Genomic DNA, 21,843 nt, shown 5'->3' with positions numbered 1-21,843 from the left:
GAGCAGGCCATGACTTGCAACTCCGAGATGCCCCCAACACCCTTGATCACTCCTCCACAGCAGCCTTTTGTGGCTACCTAGACACCTGAACTGATTGATGTGGAATACCGTAATTGCCAGAAACGAGTCGATGTTGTTGTTGCCGCTGCTTCCATGGCCCCTTTGCCCGTGCGAGCCGGACTTTGGAGCGAGGCGCTGTTTGGCATGGAAAGGTTCGCCAGGAACGCGCTCTTTCTCTTTCTCTCTCTCTGTATCTGCAAGGTCTGTGGGGAACGATGACAAGCCTGGCCGGGCACATGTTCGGCCTCATGTTCGTCTTGTCAAATGTCCCCTTGCCCCTCTTTCTCTCTATCTCTCCATCTCTCTCTCCTTTGGCTCGTCTATGAAACCGGCTGCCGCGGAGGGGACGCTGGGCGGGCAATGACGGGGCCTCTCGCCGACGCCGTTTCCCAAGGACTCGTCCCATCGACGCAGCCGTTTGACTGTGGACTGTGGAAAGAACCAGATAGATAGGGATACATAGCGGGGGAATCGACGGCAGCAGCTCTGCTGCTGCAAGGCGACCAACCAGTCTGCAGGCGGCATGGGTGTAGATGGAGCACCACCTGGCGTGCCTGGCGTGCCTGGCTATACTGTTGCGGCGTGTGTCTGTTCGCCGGAAGACTGTGCGTTGCAAGGGAGTGCGTGTGTGCGTGTTGAAGACGCCGCCTTTCGTCCGTGGGGATTGTGTGTCTCAGCTCAAGAGTCCTTCATATTCGTTCTCAAGGCGGACGGCGGCCGTCTTCCCAGTTCTTCTCTAGGGCTTTCAGATGCTCCATTAGCAGACGCCCTCCTCTTGATGCCGATGGCTGGCGGTGTTGATGAGGGAGGGGGGGGGTCGTGTTGGGACACCGTTTTGCGATACGTACCCCAAGACTACTTGTACAAATGCACACATGCTATTCATTTGGAAAACTCTTGACGAGTATTTCGTTGCAGATCTCATGCATATGCTCTTCTCACGACCGGCCGATAGAAGCTCCGGGGAGAGTTCGTCACACTTAGCCTTCATGCCGCAGGCCCGATCCATGCAGTGTTTTGAAGACTAGTCAGATGAGAAATTCCCAAATCGGCTCGAAGCGGGATGTATAGTAAGGACATTTGGATATCCATGCGAATTACAGCCCTCTTCCTTAACCTCTTTCGTCGCCCCCCCCTGACTTGAAAGTTGAAGGTGTGCTTCTTCGGGGGGAGCACCGATACTCCGGGTGTGGCTATTGGAACTTCAACGAGGCGGATGGATCGATCTCCAGGGCAATTTCCACAGTATTTTGGACTCATGGCCGGTGCCTGAAACCGGTGTGAAGAGGTTGTTCCTTCGCCGTTGGAACCGGCGAAGTAGCTGTCAGTTTCGCATCACAGAGGCAGTGGTTCGCTCCAAAACATTGGAGCTTGGGACTGTGGCTTTCCCCAAGGTACCGTCGTGGTTAGCGTGCCCTCCTCGAAATAGAGTCTAGTCGAAACGGAGGCAACGAGATGTTCATTCATCAACCCCCCCCCCCCCCCCCCTTCACAGCTCCACAGCACAGTCCAGAGGCCAGAGTCTAGAGTGAAGGTACTGGTGGTTGTTTACTACAGCATTCGTACTCTGGACTCTGTTACACCAAAAGCCAACTCGTTCCTCTTAGTTGCCGGCCATGTCGAGTCATTTGGCGGCTGTCGTACAGCGTTAACGAAATCCCCTGCGGTCTTCAGAGCCCCTCTTGCTCCCAATTGCGAAATTTGCACCATCAAGGGGAGGAAGCCATCCGCAGGGCGCTTTTTCGGCGAACGAGTCTGTGTCGGTATCCAGAGTTTGACCTGGGATGGATTTCTCTTTCGAGCGACGTGCATCCGCTCGGTAGGCGAGAGCGTGTTTCGTAGACCACCCCCCGGTCCATTCGTCAGATGCTGCAGACAGGGCAAGGGAGAGCTTTCTCCAATAAAAAACCCAGCTTTAGTCTTCGACTAGGGTGTGTGTGTGTGCGGTTTTGGCGGGGCTGGAATCACAACATCCGGCTGACCAACAGACGGGCCTGTCTGGCGGGGCGGCTCCGGTGAGTGCTCCGGCAGATATGAAGGTTGATATGTTGCTCTGATACGCACCTACGCTACTGGTTAGAGCCTTTTTCACTATCCGTATCTGTACAGGATGTTTGGACAAGGCTTCATATCGCAAAGAACCGCCCCTCCCGCCCTTCCCGGGGTGATAAGAGAGAAAGAGAAAGGGAACGACAGAGTCTGTTGTTGTTCACCGACTGCGAAGAACCTCGCGGTGCTTCCGCGGTGGATGCGTGGGCCGCCGTCCATCAATGTCTCAGAGTTCGGAGAGTGGCCACCTCTCGTTGAATTGACGCTGGGCTAGACCTGTTGGAGGAGGAGGATGAGGGGAGGAGTGGGGAAGGAGGACGAGGGTGGGAGGGTGATTCAAAGGGCTTGTCAAGCTGTCCTGGCCCTTCTTGCCCTCCTCCTCCTCCCCCTCCTCCTCTATCTGAACTTTGCTTTGGAGGTGAAGGAGGGCACCCCGCAGAGATCCCACGTGCCCGGAAGGCAATCCGGTGTCAAGGGAGATGAGCTCTGTGTCCAGTGTACTTGTAGGTAGCGTAACTCGAACGGAACAGTGGTGGTGGTGTACGAAGTATGTGCTTCGGTTGGCCGACCTGTCGTGTGTTCGACAACATACCACAATGTCACTCTTCTGCAGAGGCGAGGCGCCCATTATGTGAGACCGAACTCTCGGTGCCGAATGGACGATGGAGAACAAGGCAAAGTCGGTCCCCCCTTGTTCGTCAAAGCCATCCAAAGGACGGCGAACCTACTTGTAGGAAGCTCGCTTCATAGTGGGCTTGGTGAGCTTTCAGCCTGTGGTCATGCCAGTTGCAAGTGCATAGAGTACTAACACGCGCATGTGTACATCGTACTGCTGTGTGTGGTATTGCACCGTCAAGCGCACGAGTCGTAGAGTGGTCCGAAACAGCCCCGGATACCTCTGGCAAGCACTCTCCCTGTCGGCGTCCGGCTGTACTCCCACTACGCTACTCTGTACTTACATCAAGGTTCCTGACTCGGAGTTATCCTCGTCTTGGGCCTGGACTGGGAGAGCCTAGTGGGGGGTGGGCGAGTGTCTCGCCCCCAGCAGAGGCCCGGCGCCTTTGAGTTCCCGAAACCCAAAGCAGGCGATTCCCTCTCCTGTAACATGCTGCACCTGCAGTCGTGATTTGCGCCGTGATCCGGTGTCTGATTGGAGTCTAAAGCACTTGGAGGGGCATCGTCAGGGTTATGATTCCATTGGATTACTGTAGACATGCATGCTCAGTAAGTACCTGTAGCCCGTACACACCGATTTCACGTGCTAAACCAACGAGCGAAACCATCCCAACCAGATATCTGTACATCTCAGATTGCCTTTGACAAAGCCGGAAATTGACGTGACCCAGGGTGTATCATGTATCAGCTATTTGCAATGCCGTCCCTGCAGGGTGGCCAACGACGTTTCCTGACTGGGCAAAGGGATAGAAAAGGATGATCGACGTGCTAAAAGCAGATCCCTTAGCGGCATCGGTTGGTCGCAGTCAATAAAACTCAGAGAAAGAGAGAGTCAGTGAGAGAGTGTGTGAATAAAACGAAAATTCCTTCATGACAGGGGCGACAGGTTGCCGGGAGTTCCGGTTTAGAAGACCCCATCCACTAACGGGAACCTCGTGATGCCTTGCGTGTCAAAGGGGAGAAGTTCGACAACCCAAGCAGCTGGCGGGTCTCTACAAGGTCTATGCTCAGCGAGTGGTCAGTTGCGGTAGATGAGCCAACCTCGTACCAGAATGACCTGACCAGATCGTCCTACAGAGAAGTAGAGAGAGCTCTGATGAGACGCTACGGCCGGCCAGGCCCAGCAGGTACCCATTCATCTCTGTTCCTGCGAAGCGTCTACGCCGACGCCGTTCCATAACGTAACGGGTCTTACTTGGCTCGCTGTGAGAGAGGCTCAGAGCGGCCCCTCATTTGAAAATCAACCCGACGGCCTCGGAGAAGCTCGCGGTGAGGACCGCCATCTGAGCCAGTATCATCGCCAAGCCGGCTTGCAAGGAGACAGTCCGGCCTTGGATTGCGTCGCCATCATGCTTTCCTTGGTTCACCCCTCTTGATAGGTTTGGTTACTCACAAGAGAACTCTCTCGGTCGGGGATCGGACGGCGTTCGAGTCAGTCCCCACGGGCGGATTTCATGGTAGACGAGAAATCCCATCCTGAGCTTTTAAGTTGACGGTAATAATACGATGCGCTAGCTCGAAAAACTTTGGCGTACCGGGGGAGCCCATGCCAGAGGATGGCGACTCTAAACTTTCCGTCAACTTTGCGTCAACTTTGCCTGCGAAGCTCTGGCTGGTCTTACTGGTAGAGCTTGTTCTGTCATCTCCAGCCGCCCCTCAGCATCAATCGTTAGTACAGGTACCTAATTCAACATAATGCGCTAGCCCTCGGTGGTGTGAGTGGCGGACTCGTGTAAGCCGGATGTTGAGTCGAGGCTTTTTTCAAGTTATTTCCAGAGGGCTGAGTGTGAAGGGACAAAGTAGTATGTTGTGTCAGCGTTGACCAGGGAGGCAGACTACTCTCCGTTTCCGACAGTCTCGTCTCAGGTCCAATACGTTCCAAGAAACATTTCGTGGCGGCATACTTTCCGGGAGGCGCCAGATCTCGAGAAGCTCAGCTCAGCTCTACACTTTGTACCCGCTCCTCCGAGTTTAGACCAAGGCGAAGGAACGAACGGCGGCCCTCGAAGCGAAAAGCTGCGACGCTTGGCGAGCTTTTCGGGCTAGGAGCCCCAAAGGCAGATTGGCCAGGCATGTCCCACATCAGACACATCAGAAGCTTGTTGCCTTGCTTGGTGCATGGCCAGAACTTGTTTGACGGGTATGTCATCGATTTTAAGCCGATGGTACCTGATTTTCGGGTGAGACTGGCACCGCCCAATGCAACAACTCGGGTGTGAGATGTACCGTGAGACAGCTTCATCTCAAGTCGGAGGAGCGGGGGGGAACATATGCAGCTTAGGTTTCCGATCGCCCGAGGAGTCCACCGAAGACTGGACCAACACATGGCCTGAATGAGCGTTGCAAGATGAGAAGAGTGCACAGATTCCCGGCGGTTGGACATGGTTCTCAGGAGATCTGTCGTGTCAAAAAAAAAAAAAAAAAAAACCCCCCCCCCAAAAAAAAACCAGCGGACAAGCAAGTACTCGATGCTGCGGTGGCCCGGTGGAGCCCCCGACGGTCCGGCACGGGCGGATCCGGTCAAGACCGACATCCTAGCCGTCCTGCCGAGCCGGAGCATGCCGATCGTCATCAGAGAAGGGTCCGGCATCCACCTTTGAGACGCCGGAACAGCGTCACGAGGCCAGTCCAAGTCATTTGGGGGCCGTGAAAGACTACATTGGGCGCCAGGTCATGACCACAATGATGAATCACTGGTGGGCCAGGCCGAGGCATCCTCGTAGCGAACCACACGGTAACCCCGTTCAAGCCTGTCTGAACAAGGCAATCGAGTCGCGCGCGTGCCTGTTGCGGTGGTGTATTTGTCAATTACGAGTGCGGCGACGTGCCCCGTAACCATGCGTCAAGCATTGCGTAGCTGCTGAATGATTGCTTCTCCGTAAATTCGAATTGACAAGATGCAATGCTTTTTGTGACAACGTGGATCTGCAGGGCCGCGTGATACATACGCTACCTCGAAAGAGCTCCTCATCATCTGTGGCGTTGGACGGCGATGACGAGGTTGGCTAAAGCCAGTGTCTACTCCCTACAAGCAGACGCGAGAATAACATTGCGACGCCCCCCCCCCCCCCCCCCCAGGGTGCAGTGCATACACATGGAAAGGGGCGACACAGATCAGCCTGCAGGATCTCGCAGGAAAAGCAGTCATCTCGAAAGGAGAGGGTGGGCACCTTACCCTGGCGTCGGAACCCTCAAATGAGCATCGTTGTGGCCATTGCTGCAGCTAGAGCTGCAATTGCAGGGTGCTGAAGGCTATGCATGTGGTGTAGTCGTCGACAAACAAGCCAAGAAATCGACACATCATACCGGGGGAGACCCGGGTCTCTCATTTTCCTTCTCTAGCGTATGTCATGTGGCCTTCGGGCACCGGGATGATATGGACGAGGGGGACTTAAGCATGCGATATCTGACGAAAGGACGCTGAACTTGTTGAACATATTCGTACCCAGGCCTGTTCGCTTACTGAAATCCCTGCCGTAGGCGCTGTCCCCGCAGGAAAAGCAAGCATGCATCTGTCGAATGCATCCCGAGGGAAGTGTCTGTCAGAGGTTGATGTCCCTCCCCCGATTCGGACGAGATGGCGCGGGTTGTAGATCGAAGATCGAGCCAATCTCGCAGTGCAGAAGCAAAATCTTCAGGCCGATGGGGTCAAGGTGCAGTCTGCTGCAGTTACATGATACGATGTGGGGATTCGAATGTGAGGGAGAGAAAAAAGCATGCCCTTTTCAGCTGTTGAACAAAGAATCCCGTGATGGGCATGTTTGCTTGTCATGAACCCCCCCCCTCGTCGTAGGAGCTAGTCGATCAACCGCACCTCCTCCTCGACGAGTGATTGTTTGTTTGCTGCCAGGGGGAAGACGAGCAGTCGGGTCTCCGGCTCAGGGGGGTTGTGATTCCGGCGACGGATGGGACGCGGCTCAAGCAGTCATCCCCGACCATATCACCAAGCGCCCGCGTCGGATCACCGCGCGGAAGAGACCCGGACAGGTCCGGACAGGGTGGTGTCGTACAGATGAAAGCCCGTTGACAGTCAGGCGGAGCCGGTCAGGTGGCATGATGAGAATCTGACAGGCCGGGGGCGGGGAAGCCGGCTGGTCTTGGAAGCAGACGAAGAAGATGAAGAAAAAGCAAACATGGCTGTATGTATCTTTAATATCGACACTGTGTCACCGCGACGCCCGGCGGGGATATCGCTCATGCAGATGTTTGCCTGTCCATGCTTGCTTTTTCCGGAGCTATACCTACAAAAAGGAGCCGCTTGGTATTAGTTGAATATGTCTCGCTCATGTCTCTCTTCTCATCTACTGAGCTGTCACTTGTCGATTCCGGACACGAGAAAAAAACGCTGTTGGCGAAAGGAAAAAGCAAGACGAGAAGACTTGTGGCGTGTCTCTCGTTTTTAGCGAGAGAGAGAGAGAGAGAGAGGAAGGTGGCAAAATTGTAATCCTGCATAGCCCCAACGGGCGTCTTGGATAGTCAATGGCGTTCTGAGACCAAACCTGTTCTGGGTCCTTCGGCGAGTCTTCCGTCCTGCTCAGGTTGAAACCGAACATCCTCGTTGGGGGTGTTTGTTGAGAGAAGAAACACGTGTAGGCAGCATGGAGGCTTGGAAGATCGATGATGTCAAAGGAGGAGGAGGAGGAGGTGACTGGAACCTAGGGTTATGTGTTTGTGAAGCAAGCCACGGTTTCGACTACGACGCGTGCTGGTTGTTTGGTTTCAATGCTGTTGAAGTACATGCCATGATATTGTAGTGTTTATTGCTGTAACCCTCTGGTATCGCCGGAAATGTACAAGTTGCCCGTCTCATGGTTTCAAAATCCTGCTGGCAGTCGCGCCAGATGCTTTAGAGGGAATGGCATGCAATAATAGTATACAACAACACTTAGAACGACAGCCGAGTGGAAAGCAGTGCACGACAACGAAGCCAGTGGGCAAAATGCATTATGTGAAGTAATGATGGTGTTTTCATGTTTGAGCCTTCCAGATAGAGGAAAACATAGCACGTGCCTAACTATACAGTGAGTAATTAAGTGTTGCTTTCCATAAAAATAGTTGGACCGATGAAGCTCACCATTTACTTCGACGTCGATAACATTGTTACATGTTAGGCATAGACAAATCATACAACAATCCCATTTGGTTCGTTACTCCAGGCCAACTAAGAGACGAATCGGTTTGAAAATGAAGCACCATATCAAATCGCCTCATAGTGCCTCCTAGCCTCGTCGAGCCTGCTGAAGACGTCTTCGCCGTATACAGAGACTCCATCCGAGTCGGCGTAGATGAGTATGCCAGTAACATGGAACATGGCCACCATATCCTTTACGTGTTCCGATTTTTCGAGCGTGTGGAAGTCACCCGGAAGTAGCGGGCGTAACCAGAAGTCGGGCGCTTGCGGCACGCAGAGAGATGCGTTGCAGTCGATGTCGAAGATACCAGGGACGACGAGATCGTCGAGGATAGAGGGAAGACGGATGCGTGCCCCGGTTTGGCACGGTGGGCTGATCCAAACGGTTCTACGATTCGAGGGTTTTGGCATTCGCCTCTGTCTTGGTAAGTGTTGTTGTGGCAGACATGCCAGAGTTCAAGGGGGTTGAACAAGATGGGGGGAGACCGATGTGATGGTGATGTTCTTGGTGGGATAGGCGACAAAAGCATGTGCACGTATGCTTTCAAGGATTGAAGAAGCACTATAAGGACAGTAAATATAAAGGCATAAGGAGATAATCTGTGCGACGTTGAACGAGTCTTCTGTCTGTCCCGGGTTTGGCTGATCATGATCCGGAATCTCGGGACGGCGTTAACGGCGGCGCCCCATTCAAGTTCCGGCGTCAGGGGCGGCCTCGGACCGGTAGCGTCCCTCGGCACCTCTGGTACTTTAGTGTTGGTCATCATCTGTCACCAAAGAGGACGTGGCTAAGCCGGATAAGATATTGGGAAAGTGTCCAAAGTCACGAGCACCTTAATAGAACCACCATGAAGAATGCTCCTAGATACTGGGAGTCTGGGAACCAAACAGTTCTATAGTTGAAGCTTTTACGTGAGTCGACACAACCCCTCTGGTACGCAGAAGAACTTTGTAAAGCCAAGTTTCTTTGGCTTGATAGGAAAATCGACAGGCATCATGGACAGCAACCTTCAAGATGGAGACCATACGACACAGCTCATGGCCCTGTGAGGCCAATCCGTCGATTTGTCTCTCTGTGTAAGTAGCTCACTTGACTAGGCAGAAAGAATTGAAGCGAATCAGTATCGAACATGGATTTCAAGAGGCAGGGAGTACCCCTTGGGCTTGAGGAAGAGGTTTGAAATGGTTCAAAGAATGGCTCGCTGCCCCCCGTCATCCTCCTACTCAACCTCCTGCGAGCAGCCACCTCCTTTTGCATGCCGTTGAGAACATCTATCTTTCTTCACATGATCCGAAACTACTGGGTGAAAAAAAGACCCAAACAAGTCAACCGTTCTAAGTGGCCTGCCACAGGCTGAGAAAGCTGGCTGCCCGCTCGAGAACGTCGTCACGCTGCAAAGTGGCACTCTGAACCCGGAGCAAGAACCCGGAGCAAGAAGGGAACGACGCGGCGCGAGTTCAAGCCTGGGAATCGTCAGAAGATTTCTATTGGGCACCATGGACACGTCACCATTCCTTGGGACGTGTCAGGTTCTCCGTATCTGTGGCCCGGCCATCCTCCTCGTCTCTTACAGCATCCTGTCCATCCTCGTCTACAGCATCGTCGAGATTGCGACTCAATTGCCCATTCCGGAATTACAGCGAGCTACTATGGCCGCAAACACATCTAATGCAACATCGCATTAGTCATAGGGTATCTGTACTGGTATTACCTCGGCTTCCTGGTTCCGTACGAGCTTGCTTCGACTCTGTTGATCGACTAGTGGAACTCGTCTGTCAACCCGGCCGTCTAGAACGCCATCGTCTCCGTTACCATACTTTTCTACGGTCTTCCGGCAAAGAATATTTGAAGAAGTTGACACCAGTCATATTCAAGTACATTTGCATCGACTGTTTACGTTTCGCTCTTTTGATAGTGAAAGTCACTTGAACTCGATGAGGGGCAAGAGAATCAAACCACCCTTCTGAATTAGTTATCCTAGTATCTCCCCCCTAGCCTCTCTAAATCCGCCTCTTCCAGCACGGGGCTATTTACACTTCCACCCCTCTTTTGGATCGAACCAGTCCCGACCCCCGTTCCGCCGACGCCGATGCTCCAGCTACCCCAGCTGTCCCTCTCCCGCGACTCCCTAGCACAAGTTTCCGTCAGGTCGTGCAGGTCTTTTGATTCCTTGCCCAAGACAACCCCCCGGGCAGGGTTCCGCGGCGGCACCCACCCGTTATCGATGGCGGCATCGAGACTGCCGCCGCTGCTGCTCTTCACGCGCTGTTGAGTCCGGAACATGGACAGCGGGCTCGAGGGACTCCTAGGCGGCGGTGAGGGCAGTGATCGAGTCGGCGGAGGGCCGGGGCACACCAAGTTGGGAATGTGCAGAGGTTTCTCATGGGGCCGAGGAGGCCGCGTCGGCGACGATGGGACGAGATGCGGGAACGAGCTGGAGATGTTGGATATGGTGGTGGCGGTTCGCCCGCTTGCGGAACTGCTCATGCTTGCCGTATTGCCCGCTTTGGAGGTGTCTTTGAAGACACTCGGAGGGGGATTGCCGTAATAGGGCTTGGTTGAGCGGTCAAATCCGGGCGGAGATTTGTTGGCTGTCGGCGATGGCGTGGGAACCTGTATGGAAGGACTTGTCTGCCCGAATATGGCTCCCAGCGGCGTCCCCGGAATAGAGACGTTGATTCTTGGGTTTCTCAGACTGGTAGGAGGGTGGAGGATTCTGCGTTCTTGCAGACGGGCCGGTGGTGTTTGCAGAGTACGGAAACCTCCATGTGTTGAACCCAAGGGCGACATCACGGGTGGAGGAGGAGAAGGAATGGCATGTCGACGGGTTGGGTGTCTTATCTCGCTCTTGAGGCTGTGTGCGTGTCCGACACGTGTGCGGCGTCGAAAAAGGCATATCATGAAAGCCAGCATCGCGAGGAAAGCCACCCCGGACGAGGCTCCGATGGCGACTTTAGCACCCAGTGGAATTCCGCCGTGTCTGTGTATTTGAGATTGGTTCGAAGCCGAGGCCGAGGCCGAGACCCCCGGAGCCTTCATTACCGATTGTGTGGACCGTGTTGGGGACCTAATGACGCCCGATGTCGACGTCGTAAGCGTCGTAAGCGCTGTATACTCTGGTGCGAGCGGTGTCATAGGACTAATTCTGGTCGAGAGGGGTCCTCTTGGATCCGGCACCATGAATGGCATTGGACAGGGGGTTCTCGATTGGTCGTTAGGTGATATGGGACAGGCATATCCGGTTGGGGGTAAGCCTGGGTCTTGAATTGTGCCGGATCCGAGGCTAGTTCAAGTCGTCAGTCGTGGGATGTACCAATTAGCCAAGGGGCAACTCACTTTTGGCAATTGTTGATGATATAATTAACGTTGGCTAAACATGCCGTCAGGAGTCAGTCGGCAAGAGACAAGGTCCTGCATCTACTCACGATCTTGGCCGAGGTTCCCATCCAACTGAACCCCGCAGAATGTTGAGTCGCAGCAATATAACTCCCATAACCTCTCTTTCGCGTCCTCGCTACCGGATAACACGTTGCAAACTTCGGGGTACCCTGTCTTGTTGAAGCCCGGGACTACTCTCTCAAGGAATCGGGATCGACAGGTCTCGATACACTTTGGCGGATCAGGAACATTGCTTGCAACTTTTCCCCAGTCATTTCCCTCGTCGTCCAGGTCCGTAGCGCAATTCTCCGCTCCCAAACTCATATTGACCCGGCTCGACTGGCCTGGGACCTTTCCCCCTCGCGATAACAATGAGGTCGAGTGACGATACAGGTGAGTGTAACTGTGGAAACAGTATCGAAGGAGTCGAGTGGAAGGGAATCCAAGGTTCCAGTGACAAGAGGTCGAAAAGGTGAGCGTCAATGTAGACGAGCCAGAGGGAGGCAGCCACGTGGAAATGAGAAAGAGAGCAGATGACGGGAAAAGAGCATGGCCAATTATGCAACTCCAGATACACGACCAAGCGAGGTGATGAAAGCTCGAAAGGAAGCCAAACGTGCCGCTATATATCACCTTCGCGCTATCGTACACACCGGTAGCTCACACAGAGGGGACGGCCCGGTGACATTGAGGTGCGGACAAGGGAGGGAGGGTATCCGTTCCAGCACGAACTCTGGCTAGCTACGCGGCATTGTGTTTGTGTCTTTGCGCTATCGGTCGAAAATAATGGCCTCGTACGGAGGCCCTGGTCACACATCCCGCAGAATGGGTTGGGGGGTGAGAACTGCACGTACCCGACTGGGCGCGGTGAGCATGTAGAAAAGGGCTTGGGGAGTATGGATCTTAACGTAGGTAAGGCCGCGAATGCGCCGTAAATAGAAAGGATGTATGTAGATGGCGCGTGCGAAGAAATGTTAGCAGCATTTCTCTGTTTTGAGATTTTCGGTCTGTGACCGGCATGAAATACCAATAAGAGCTCTGAGTGGGTGAGAAGGCATGCAAGAGGAGAGCTGAAGTTGGTTCTCGAAGGGTTTATGTTTCAGCTCGGCGCTCACCAAACTCGTATCGTGGGCTTTTCAATGACACTCCCCACTGGGCAAGTTGCAACCCGAGAGATACTCATATCCGTTCAATCGATGGGCAGCCTCGCTGTAAAAAGCCTCGAAGGTTATGTGACTGGGCCTACATCAACGGACGTTCTGTGTCACGAACGGCTTCACTTCGCACAAATCCAACAAGGAAATACGGCGGCATGAACAGCATCCGAGATCTGTTCGTCCACTCAGACGAGCGTTCTCAGCAGGATCGCGAGGAAGAGGGATAGAAGCGCACTTTTTGAGTATGGTCTTTGCTGAGAAGGTCCATTGGGCTAGCTCACTAAGCTTACATGGGCATGATGTGTAGCCCTTTCCCGCCTAGGTGAACGTTGCGAGGGTGACACAGCGGGCTCGGGATCTTCTGGAGGCTGCCGAAGAACACAGACCAAGGTATCACAGGGCCGGGACCCAATGAACTTGGATGTTAGGCGAGCTCATACGGCGCACTGTGAGACTCCCACGAGATGGCTTCCAGGATGGGGACTAGTGCCGTGGTGCTGTCAACCAATTTGGGAACATGCTACTATGCCTACCTTCTATATTGACCCTATCGCCGACTCTTACATCTCGGGTGCCTCCAAGGATAGTGAAGATTTGGATTTGGCAGCGGTGACGGGCCGCACAAGCCCTACTACCGCTGTACGGAGGGACGCAACTAGCATCTTTGGGGTAGGATCTTGAAGCAGGAGTTCTTTCTGGATTCCATTTTCACAGTACTCAATGCGTCATACTGTTTCCAATTAATTTTGAAAGACAATAAAAAACCCACAGTTCGTCTACGACTGGAAAACTTCCTGTCTTTTCAGTCTGGGTATTGGTTCGAATGGGATCGATGTCGGGTTGAGACAGGAAACTATGTCTTAATCCGTCGTACAGCGGCTGACCAGGTTGTCTAGGAACTGTCTCGGCGCCGAGAATAAAGAAAACTCTGCACTCCTGAACAGCCAACCTTGCCTGTAAAGTCAAAGGTTGAGAACGGCGAGAACGGATGGCGGACAAGGATGAAGTCAGCATCACTCTCCACTTGGTCGCTGCTCAGCCGGCTCAGATACCAGCCGAAATCATAAGAAAAAGAAAGGAGAAGAAGAAGAGAAAAAAACCAGGGGGGGATCGCGGATCCAGAACGCAGAAGGGCGGAAGATTGACGACAGCAAGCCACAGGTTGGGCAAAGCAGGGCTGTGCAACTCACGTGGGAAATGTTCCGTGTTATGTGCGCTGGGAGGTGAGGTTCAACGCGGGCGGGCTGCAACGACTGGGTCTCATTGGTGTGGCGTGCCATGTGCTGAGAATCGATGGCCGAAGACTACATAAATTTCCCTGGGATCTATAAAGTCTCCCGAGATGCCCTGGGTCCATGGCATGCGGTCAAGTCTTGGTATTGGAGGCGGTGGCGATTGCAGCCCCCTTTTCGTCACTCCTCCCTCAGCTCAAAAGGAAAAGGGGGATGATGACTTTTTTCAAAGATGCCCAGTAGCCATCGAGAGCGTGACAGGGATTGAGGCTGCAATAGATCGCAGAAGCGGTCAGCCCTCAGATCAAGGAAGTGTCTCAGGCAACCAGATGAGAGCTTCTAGCGCAGGACGAGGAAACGTGGACATAAAAGGGGGGGGGGGGGGGGGGCGGTAAGAAGAATGATGCGCGCTCTTCGGGATGCTGCAGTAGTTCGATCATGGTGTTTGCTCGCTGGGTACCGCCCGGTTTTCCCATCAAGAACGTGCGGGCTTCTCATTTGTCGCCACGGTAATGGCTGGCCAGCCGCTGCAGACTCCCGCGGTGGACACTTTGAGGAAGGCGAATGAGGTTTGATAGACGCGGTGTAGGTGGTTTCAATGGGACCGGCAATGCCAATGATTATTCCGACTAGTCACGTGCGTCATGAGCCGGCCCATGACGGTCATAGAACGCCGCTCCGGGGTCCGGAGGCGGTATTGGCCACTTCCCGGGTGTGCCGGGCGTCGTGGTCGGGAATTGAGTTGAGTGAAAGTGGAAGTTTGGTGGTACGTCTGCCGTTGGATCGAGATGTTGAATTGAGGTCTAGGACGTGAAGTGGAATGAACATGACTACGATGTAGGTATGTACAAGTGAAGAAAGCACAGAAAAAGCTGATAGTGAGCGACTTAAGATGTGGAGACTTCACAGCGGGATGAAGAGCCCCGAGCCGGCCCGGGAATCTCTGTCCGGTAGGTTCCCCGCTAACACTCTGGGGTAAACCCCGCCAATGGTGTCCCGTCATCTTCTGGCGGGGGTGGGGGGGCTTTGGATCCCGGCGAGCCTCGGCCCAACTCGATCGTCCACTTCTCACTTCACTTATCGATACAGATACATCTTGGAGCTAGAGCTGCTCTGCGTCCCTCGGCATTCACCTCACATCATCACCTCTGTCCGTTACCCAATATTCCCAACGACCAGCTCCGCCGCCGACCTGCATAGCGTTGTTCAATTAAACTCGAGCATATTACAAAATCCTGTCATTCAGATCCTGCTCAATTGAATCTCACTTCATCCGTTGTTCATCTCACAGTCCCAGGCTCACCATGTCAGACAAGGCGCAGCAAAGACTCCAGGCTTTGGGCAAGCAGCTCGATGCACCCCCGCCCGTCAAGATCGCCGGCCCTTCGGCGGCACCCCGAGTCCCTGGCAAGGTCGTCATCATCACAGGTCAGTCGGGCTCCTATAGCACCCGACGGGAAGCCAGCGTCTTCCGTCGGATCGTCATCCTCTGACACTTGGGCCAGGCGCAAACTCCCTGATGGGCATCGGTCGGGCGTCGGCCCACCAATTCGCCGAGAACGGCGCCCGGGCAATCTACATCTGTGACTACGCCGACGACAACCTCGAGTCCCACAAGAAGGAGCTCAACAAGCTGTATCCCAAGGTCGAGATCCACACCCGCAGGTTCGACGCCGCCGACGAGAGTGCCGTCAAGGAGGTAGTTTCCCACGCCGTCACCACATACGGCAGGCTGGACGTCTTTTTCGCCAACGCCGGCATCACCGGGCCTCACAACCCCTTTACCGATATTACTGAGGAGGACTTTATGCAGAACATGAGGACCAACGTCTTGAGGTGAGCCCGCACCCCCCCCCCGCCCCCCCACGCAACACATCCCACGCGACGTCGCACACCGCCCGCTGTTGTGTCGCACTGTGACTGACTCTGTTGCCAAGCGTCTTCCTCGCCGCCAAACACTCGGCCCCCGCTATGGCCAAGACGTCGGCCGACAAGAAGACTGCCGGCGGCAGCATCATCCTCACCGCTTCCGTGGCCGGCATCCGCTCCAACGCCGGCACGACCCCTTACTCGGCCGCCAAGGCCGCCGTCATCTCGGTCGCGCAGACGTGCGCCTACCAGGCCGCCGGCACCAACGTGCGCGTCAACGCCATCTGCCCGGGGCTCATCGAAACGGGCATGACGTCGCTCATGTACGACACGGCCCGCGCCCGCGGCACCCAGAGCAAGATTGGCCAGATCAACCCGATGAAGCGCGGCGGCCACGCCGACGAGATCGCCCGCGTGGCGCTGTTCCTCGGCAGCGACGAGAGCAGCTACGTCAACGGCCAGGCATGGGCGGTCGACGGCGGCTTGAGCGCGGGTCACCCGTATGTGGTTGGCAAGCTTGCGTGAGAAAGCGTGGGGCGATCGGTGTCCGACAGACGACGAAGAGGAGGGGGGGAAAAGGTAATGATCTGTTTAAGGCATGTACTTGACTTAAATGTGGGCAACAGGCATTTGCGTATCTGTATATGTATGAATACATCATTTCTCCAGAGGGCTGATATCAATGAATCGTGCCCGCCTGCACAGAGCAGAGCATGTGACGAGCACGCAAGAGGGTCTGAGGGGCTGGACGATGCGGGCGGCTGAGGCTATGGCTCCGGTATCTGGGGCCGGCTGCACACACATCGGAAGGAGGTTAAAGCAATCAGGGAGAGAGACCGGGGCTTTTGGTCCCCAACTGTACTGTGGGCTTCGGTGAGAAACGTCTGGGAGGCCATTGGGCACGCCGGGAGGGGACGAGGGGAGACGCGGAGGAGCACGGTTGCATGCGACCCTCCGCGCTCCACGGGGCCTTGATAGAGATCTTCATTTAAGCCTGAACGATTTCGGACGCCGTTACCACTTTCCATCCTCGATTCATGTCCCTGCGCCTCTATGGTGGACACCCCGACAATCTCATCACACCTCCGCCCACCGTCTACGGATATAGTGTACTATCCGTACTAAGTGCCGTCTCCGCATCGCCATACAACACCGCCCATTACATTCGGAGTCACTTTAATTCGCCCATGACGCGGCCAAATAGATTGCAATCCTACCTTCCCAGGTTCAGCCGGGGGCGATAACAATCAAGCATAAGTCGGACTAGCGTACGTCCGCTCCCTGCATGCGGCGGCGGGTGATGGAGGCTCCCATCGAGGTCTCCACAAACACAACCACCGTCCACCGCAGCCACAGACCAACTGACTGACACTTGAACCTGGTGCCCTAGTCTTTTGAGACTTTCTTGTCCTCTTCTCTTTTCTCTCCCTCCGAGGTTCCCCCGGCACATGAAACCAAGCAAACTGGATCGTCAGGCACTCCTGGATGCTTTTGGCTAAGAGATCTCTTGGCAACGGGGAATGGCCGCGTAATGATTCCACGAAGAAACATTTACCCTCCTTCCCTCTTCATCCTCGGGCTTTTCCCGTCTTGCGTTGCCCATGCCACCCTCATTATCCCTGGTTTCGACCGCGCGCCACGTAGCCACCTCCGGCCGTCTGCCCACATCCCGATGCCACACCCATGTACGTACCCAAACGGCCGCCGCCGCCGCCCCTCCCCCCCGGAAGAGATCCACTCACACCCGATCCCGTGTCATGACCACCCCCTCCCCACTACTTACAATGCACGGAGCGGAGGTCTCTCTATCTCAACCTGACAACCTGCCAGATGACCGACGCAACGCAATTGGAATTGCGTTCGTCGTCATTGGATGGCAGGTTTCATCATCGCCTTTGGACGCGAACTCCGCTTCCCCCTCTCAGATTGCCTTTCTCACCCCTGGCAGACGGAGACGGGGGAGGCGGACGGGGAGATCCCATCCCTGCTAGCCTCCGGGAGGATGGCGAACTAACTTTCAGAGTGACAAGCCAAAGTACACAAGCTTGCCGCGGACAGGTTCCAATCTATGTGCCCCATGCGTCGGTCGAAACAACGTTGGAGGAAGGTGACGACGATGTCTCGCGAAAAACGCCCCCTGGGAGGGTGGGGTTTTCGAGCATCTTGACGTGGTCCGGAGTGTGCTGCTTGTTGTTGCGTGCTTCGTGCTCGGCCTGCTTGCTGTTCCAAGAGGAGGTTGAAAGGCGACCCTCTACAACGGGGCGTGTCGACGCCAAGATACTCGAGTGCTCGGTGTTATGGATCACATAAACACCCTGGGTTGAAAAGGGCTATAAGAAGGGAAGGATGGTTCCTCCAAGACGACGGAATTCATCTCACCCTCCTCATCAGGCTCCTTCACCTCCGCCAGTCTTTCTTTCTTCAGCGGTCTGTATCTGGACTTCTCGCTGTCCGCTTCACTCGAGAGAACACTTCCCCCTTCGGCTTGTTCCCTTCCGGACCTCATCATGGCGCTCCGCTCTGCTCTCGCCGTGGCCATGGCCCTCTCCCCCCTCATGGGCAGCGTCGCCGCTCACGGCAACCACTCCCCTGAGGAGATCGTCGCTGAGCTCGCCCTCCGCGACCTGGTGACCACCCACGGCCGCCGTGCCCTCGACGCCTGCGCCAGCTCCCCGGCCGCCCTGGCCCTCAAGCAGCGCGCCCTCGAGCGCCGCGCCGCCACCGCCCAGCGGCTGCGCGAGAAGCGCGGCCTCGGCGGCCAGAAGATGCACCAGAAGCGCACCCAGGCCGACCTCGAGGCCTGGGCCGCCATCGACCACGAGTCCGCCGAGAACTACACCCTCGACACGGCCATCGAGGAGATCTTCGGCTCCAACGCCACCTGCGCCCTCGTCCCCGAGACCACCATCGGGCCCTACTACGTCGAGGGCGAGCTCATCCGCACCGACCTCACCGACGGCCAGGCCGGCGTCCCCGTCCACGTCGACATCCAGTTCGTCGACGTGGCGTCGTGCGCCGCCGTGCCAGAGCAGATCATCGACATCTGGGCCTGCAACGCCACGGGCATCTACTCGGGCGTCTCGGCTCAGGGCCAGGGCGGCCTCAACACGACCCACGGCCGTGGCGTGCAGCAGACCGACGCCGACGGCGTCGTGCAGTTCGACACCATCTTCCCGGGCCACTACACCGGCCGCGCCACCCACTTCCACATCATGTCCACCGACGGCGCCGAGATCCTCCCTAACGGCACCTTCGAGGGCGGCACCGCCCGCAACATTGGCCAGCTCTTCTTCGACCAGAGCCTCATCTCCGAGGTCGAGACCCTGGCCCCCTACACCTCCAACGCCCAGGTCCTCACCACCAACCTCGAGGACAGCATCGCCGCCAGCGAGGCCACGGCCGAGTACGACCCCTTCCTCAAGTACGTCAGGCTCGGCGACGACCTCAACGACGGCCTGCTCATGTGGATCACCATCGGCATCGACACCACGGCCGACTACAACGACCAGGTCAGGGCCGCCGCTCACTGGCACGAGGGCGGCGGTGTCGACCAGAGCAGCGGTGGTGGTGGTGGTCCCCCCGGTGGCCCCGGTGGTCCCCGTCCCAGCTCTGCTAGGCCCACCGCTACGCCGTCCGTTGCCGCTGCTGCCAGAAACAGGGCGTTCTAAAGTGGCTGCGTTAGTCTTTTGGTTCCTTGAGAATCTTGGCGGATGTATATAGGAGAGTGATGACAGGTTGGGTGGTTTGGTGAGGGCTGAGTATACGAAAAGGTGTGATGTCGATTCTTCATGTAGGCAATAATACATTGATATTTTCCCTAACATTTGCCAGACCTGTTCCTGGCGTGCATGGCAAAGCACATGTGGCCTGAATGTGGAGGATGTTGGTGTTGAGAGTTTCAAGAATCACACGATTGTTGTTGGTAAATGAGACTACAAGTTTGATGCAGTTTCATTCCAGTGAAAGCTTAAAGATTGGCGGTTTATAGCCCTCTGCGTCTCGTTCGAAGCCTTCACACTAGATTTCCATGCTAGGTGTAGGCTCAGTTGTGGTGTAGGTAGCGCAACTTCTGAAATTGATCCGAAAAACTGACATCTTATTATTCTTTACTGTGAAGTGTCTTGAGCGACTTTCCGCAGTGAGGGCAAGGGGCAATGCAGACACTGAGATGGTGTGCTTGGCAATCAAGCGCTGTTTAATGTGCGTCTTCAGGGAATAATCTATACTTATATCAACACTCGTCGTTCTATTCAATTGTTGTTCTCAAAAGCAAACCTCGTTTCTTGAGCGATGGTTCCTCTACAACCTCGACCCAAATACCCTAAACCATGTGACGGAGTCAACACGGAGCTATCGGCGGACCGCCGGCGCCATCACGGGCCGCCGAACACCCCCTCCCCCGCAACCCGCCGCGGCCCCACCAACAGGAAACTTCCCCCCGTCATGACGCCCCCGCCGTCGCCTCAACCTTCGAGCAAACACGACAAGCCCCTTAAATCAAAGACGACCGCCTCTTGACAGCTTTCACCTTGCACACCAACAGCATCTCACCTCTTTACCTTATTCTCACCCAACTCACCTCACACACACACACACACACACACACACACACTCGGTCGAAAAATGGCCTCGGGCATGCACTACGCCCACTGCGGCGCCAACGACGGCTGCAAGCTCGCCTTCCAGTCCTCCCTGCCCCTCTTCGGCGCCGCCTCCGCCACCAAGTGCGTCCTCCTGATGCACGGCTTCAGCGGTTCGAGCGCCTACTTCCACCGGAACTTTGACGCTCTCGTCGCCGCCGGCCTCTGGGTCGTTGCCCCGGACATGCGCGGCCACGGCTCCTCCGACCGCACGCGCGGCGGCTACCACGTCGCCCGTCTCGCCGCCGACCTGCATGACCTTGTCGCTCACCTGCGCCGCGCCGCCCCCGACGTCGCCATCGTCCCCGTCGGCTGCTCCATCGGCGCCGCCGTGCTCTGGACCTACGTCGAGCTATTCGGCGCCGCCCCCGACTTTGCGGGCTTTGTCTTTGTCGACCAGGCCCCGCTGCAGGACCGCTCGCCGTTCGACGGCTGGGACGAGAGCAGGGCGCACACAGGGTGCTACGACGAGCGGAGCATGCTGGCCGCGCAGCGGTTCTGGATCGACGACTCGGCGGCCGCCCACGTCGACCTCGTGGACGGCTGCCTCGGGTACCGCGCGAAGCCCAGCCCGGACGACGATGTTTCGCCCGAGACGAGGAAGCGGGATGAGGACTTCTTCACGGGCATCAGCGCGCTGTGCGATCAGACGTGGCTGGCGAGGCTGTTGGCCGACCACACGCGGTACGACCATCGCGAGGCCATTGAGACCATCAGCGTGCCGACGCTCGTCATGGCGGGGCGGAGGTCCGGGTGTTTCCCGCTCGAGGGCATGCTCGAGACGGTCCGGCGGGTCGAGAAGAACCGGCCCGGCCTGGCGAGGGAGTCCGTCTTCGAGTCCGGGCACTGGCTGTTCTACGAGCAGCCGGAGAGGTTCAACAGAGAGATTGCCGAGTTTGTGGACAAGTGCACTAACTGAGTGGGTGTGGCGTGGAATTATGCTGCCTGAATGGATTGGAGCTAGAAAGGTTGTGCTTCGAACAATACAATTCGCACCTGTTCATGGCCAAGAGAAGTCCAACACTTGACTCTTGCTTCCCTTTGGGCCCGCGACGCCATCCTTCTCCAGAAACTCATCGAAACTGTCTGAGTCACCGCAGTCAGGGCTTGTATCAGAGGCTGTCTCGGGACGTCGAAGATGTTCGACGAGAACAGTGCGTATGCAGGAGTACTTGGGGGCAATCTTGTTGAGAGCATCCAGCGACACGGTAAGGCCTCGGTGGTTGTTGGACCAGATGACATGAAAGTCGCTTCTGTGCTGCTTGGTTTTTTCCTATAGTATCTCGACCGGATGGGCTTCGTGAAGTAAACGTTATCAATGGCCTAGTCCCAGTCGTACGTCTTCTCCCAGACGACGTTCTTGCGATGGAGCATCTCCGTGACGTTGCTTCTTCCATGTCATTGGGGTCGATTACTTCCATCCTCAGTTCCCGAAGTCGTTCCTCTTTGTCCTCGCGCTTTTCGAAAAGCTATGTGGACTCCCATGTCCTCAGGGTGAGTTGGCTTGAGAGAGAGTTGGTCATGCGTCAAGTGGATGTAATGCTCTCAGTATTTGTTAAGACGGGGGCGACTATCGTCTCTGATACAGCCAGCCGTTCTGAAAGGGTCCAGCCTCAGGTCACCTAATTCATCCTCCTCTCATCCTGCATCT

At 55.8% G+C, this 21,843-nt stretch overlaps 5 protein-coding genes across 5 annotated transcripts; 3 read left to right on the top strand and 2 right to left on the bottom strand.

Moving 5' to 3' along the window:
- Positions 1-7,081: 7,081 nt before the first annotated feature.
- On the bottom strand, positions 7,082-8,326 carry CDEST_06888 (Putative rmlC-like jelly roll protein; the record flags this gene model as incomplete). The annotated part of the gene is made up of 2 exons (XM_062923047.1): positions 7,082-7,794; positions 7,859-8,326. One exon carries the CDS (start codon positions 8,324-8,326, stop codon positions 7,982-7,984), a length of 345 nt encoding a protein of 114 aa, XP_062779098.1. The 3' UTR covers positions 7,082-7,794; positions 7,859-7,981.
- Positions 8,327-9,893: 1,567 nt separating this feature from the next.
- Positions 9,894-14,525, bottom strand: CDEST_06887 (uncharacterized protein; the record flags this gene model as incomplete). Its single annotated transcript, XM_062923046.1, has 3 exons — positions 11,342-14,525; positions 11,253-11,286; positions 9,894-11,199 (listed from the first exon to the last, which is right to left on the bottom strand). The coding sequence occupies exons 1-3, from the start codon at positions 11,616-11,618 to the stop codon at positions 9,894-9,896; spliced, it is 1,617 nt and encodes a 538-aa protein (XP_062779097.1). The 5' UTR covers positions 11,619-14,525.
- Positions 14,526-14,848: 323 nt separating this feature from the next.
- CDEST_06886 (Putative short-chain dehydrogenase/reductase SDR, NAD(P)-binding domain superfamily) lies at positions 14,849-16,478 on the top strand. Its single transcript, XM_062923045.1, has 3 exons — positions 14,849-15,111; positions 15,189-15,519; positions 15,621-16,478. The coding sequence occupies exons 1-3, from the start codon at positions 14,988-14,990 to the stop codon at positions 16,075-16,077; spliced, it is 912 nt and encodes a 303-aa protein (XP_062779096.1). The 5' UTR covers positions 14,849-14,987; the 3' UTR covers positions 16,078-16,478.
- A 1,581-nt stretch (positions 16,479-18,059) lies between these two features.
- CDEST_06885 (Putative intradiol ring-cleavage dioxygenase) lies at positions 18,060-19,220 on the top strand (the record flags this gene model as incomplete). The annotated part of the gene is made up of 1 exon (XM_062923044.1): positions 18,060-19,220. One exon carries the CDS (start codon positions 18,060-18,062, stop codon positions 19,218-19,220), a length of 1,161 nt encoding a protein of 386 aa, XP_062779095.1.
- A 793-nt stretch (positions 19,221-20,013) lies between these two features.
- Positions 20,014-21,290, top strand: CDEST_06884 (Putative alpha/beta hydrolase-1, epoxide hydrolase). Its single transcript, XM_062923043.1, has one exon. The coding sequence runs from the start codon at positions 20,176-20,178 to the stop codon at positions 21,109-21,111; it is 936 nt and encodes a 311-aa protein (XP_062779094.1). The 5' UTR covers positions 20,014-20,175; the 3' UTR covers positions 21,112-21,290.
- The last annotated feature ends 553 nt before the right edge of the window (positions 21,291-21,843 follow it).

This window comes from Colletotrichum destructivum, chromosome 4, assembly GCF_034447905.1.
Source record: "Colletotrichum destructivum chromosome 4, complete sequence".
Taxonomy (NCBI): domain Eukaryota; kingdom Fungi; phylum Ascomycota; class Sordariomycetes; order Glomerellales; family Glomerellaceae; genus Colletotrichum; species Colletotrichum destructivum.
This window is presented reverse-complemented; position numbering and strand designations above follow the sequence as displayed.

Bases quoted from the DNA above. Each gene is read 5' to 3' on its own strand.
- CDEST_06886 (XM_062923045.1), top strand. From the start codon at position 14,988: ATGTCAGACAAGGCGCAGCAAAGACTCCAGGCTTTGGGCAAGCAGCTC. The intron at 15,112-15,188 runs GTCAGTCGGGCT...CACTTGGGCCAG, and splicing joins CAAGGTCGTCATCATCACAG to GCGCAAACTCCCTGATGGGC. The intron at 15,520-15,620 runs GTGAGCCCGCAC...TCTGTTGCCAAG, and splicing joins ATGAGGACCAACGTCTTGAG to CGTCTTCCTCGCCGCCAAAC.
- CDEST_06884 (XM_062923043.1), top strand. From the start codon at position 20,176: ATGGCCTCGGGCATGCACTACGCCCACTGCGGCGCCAACGACGGCTGC.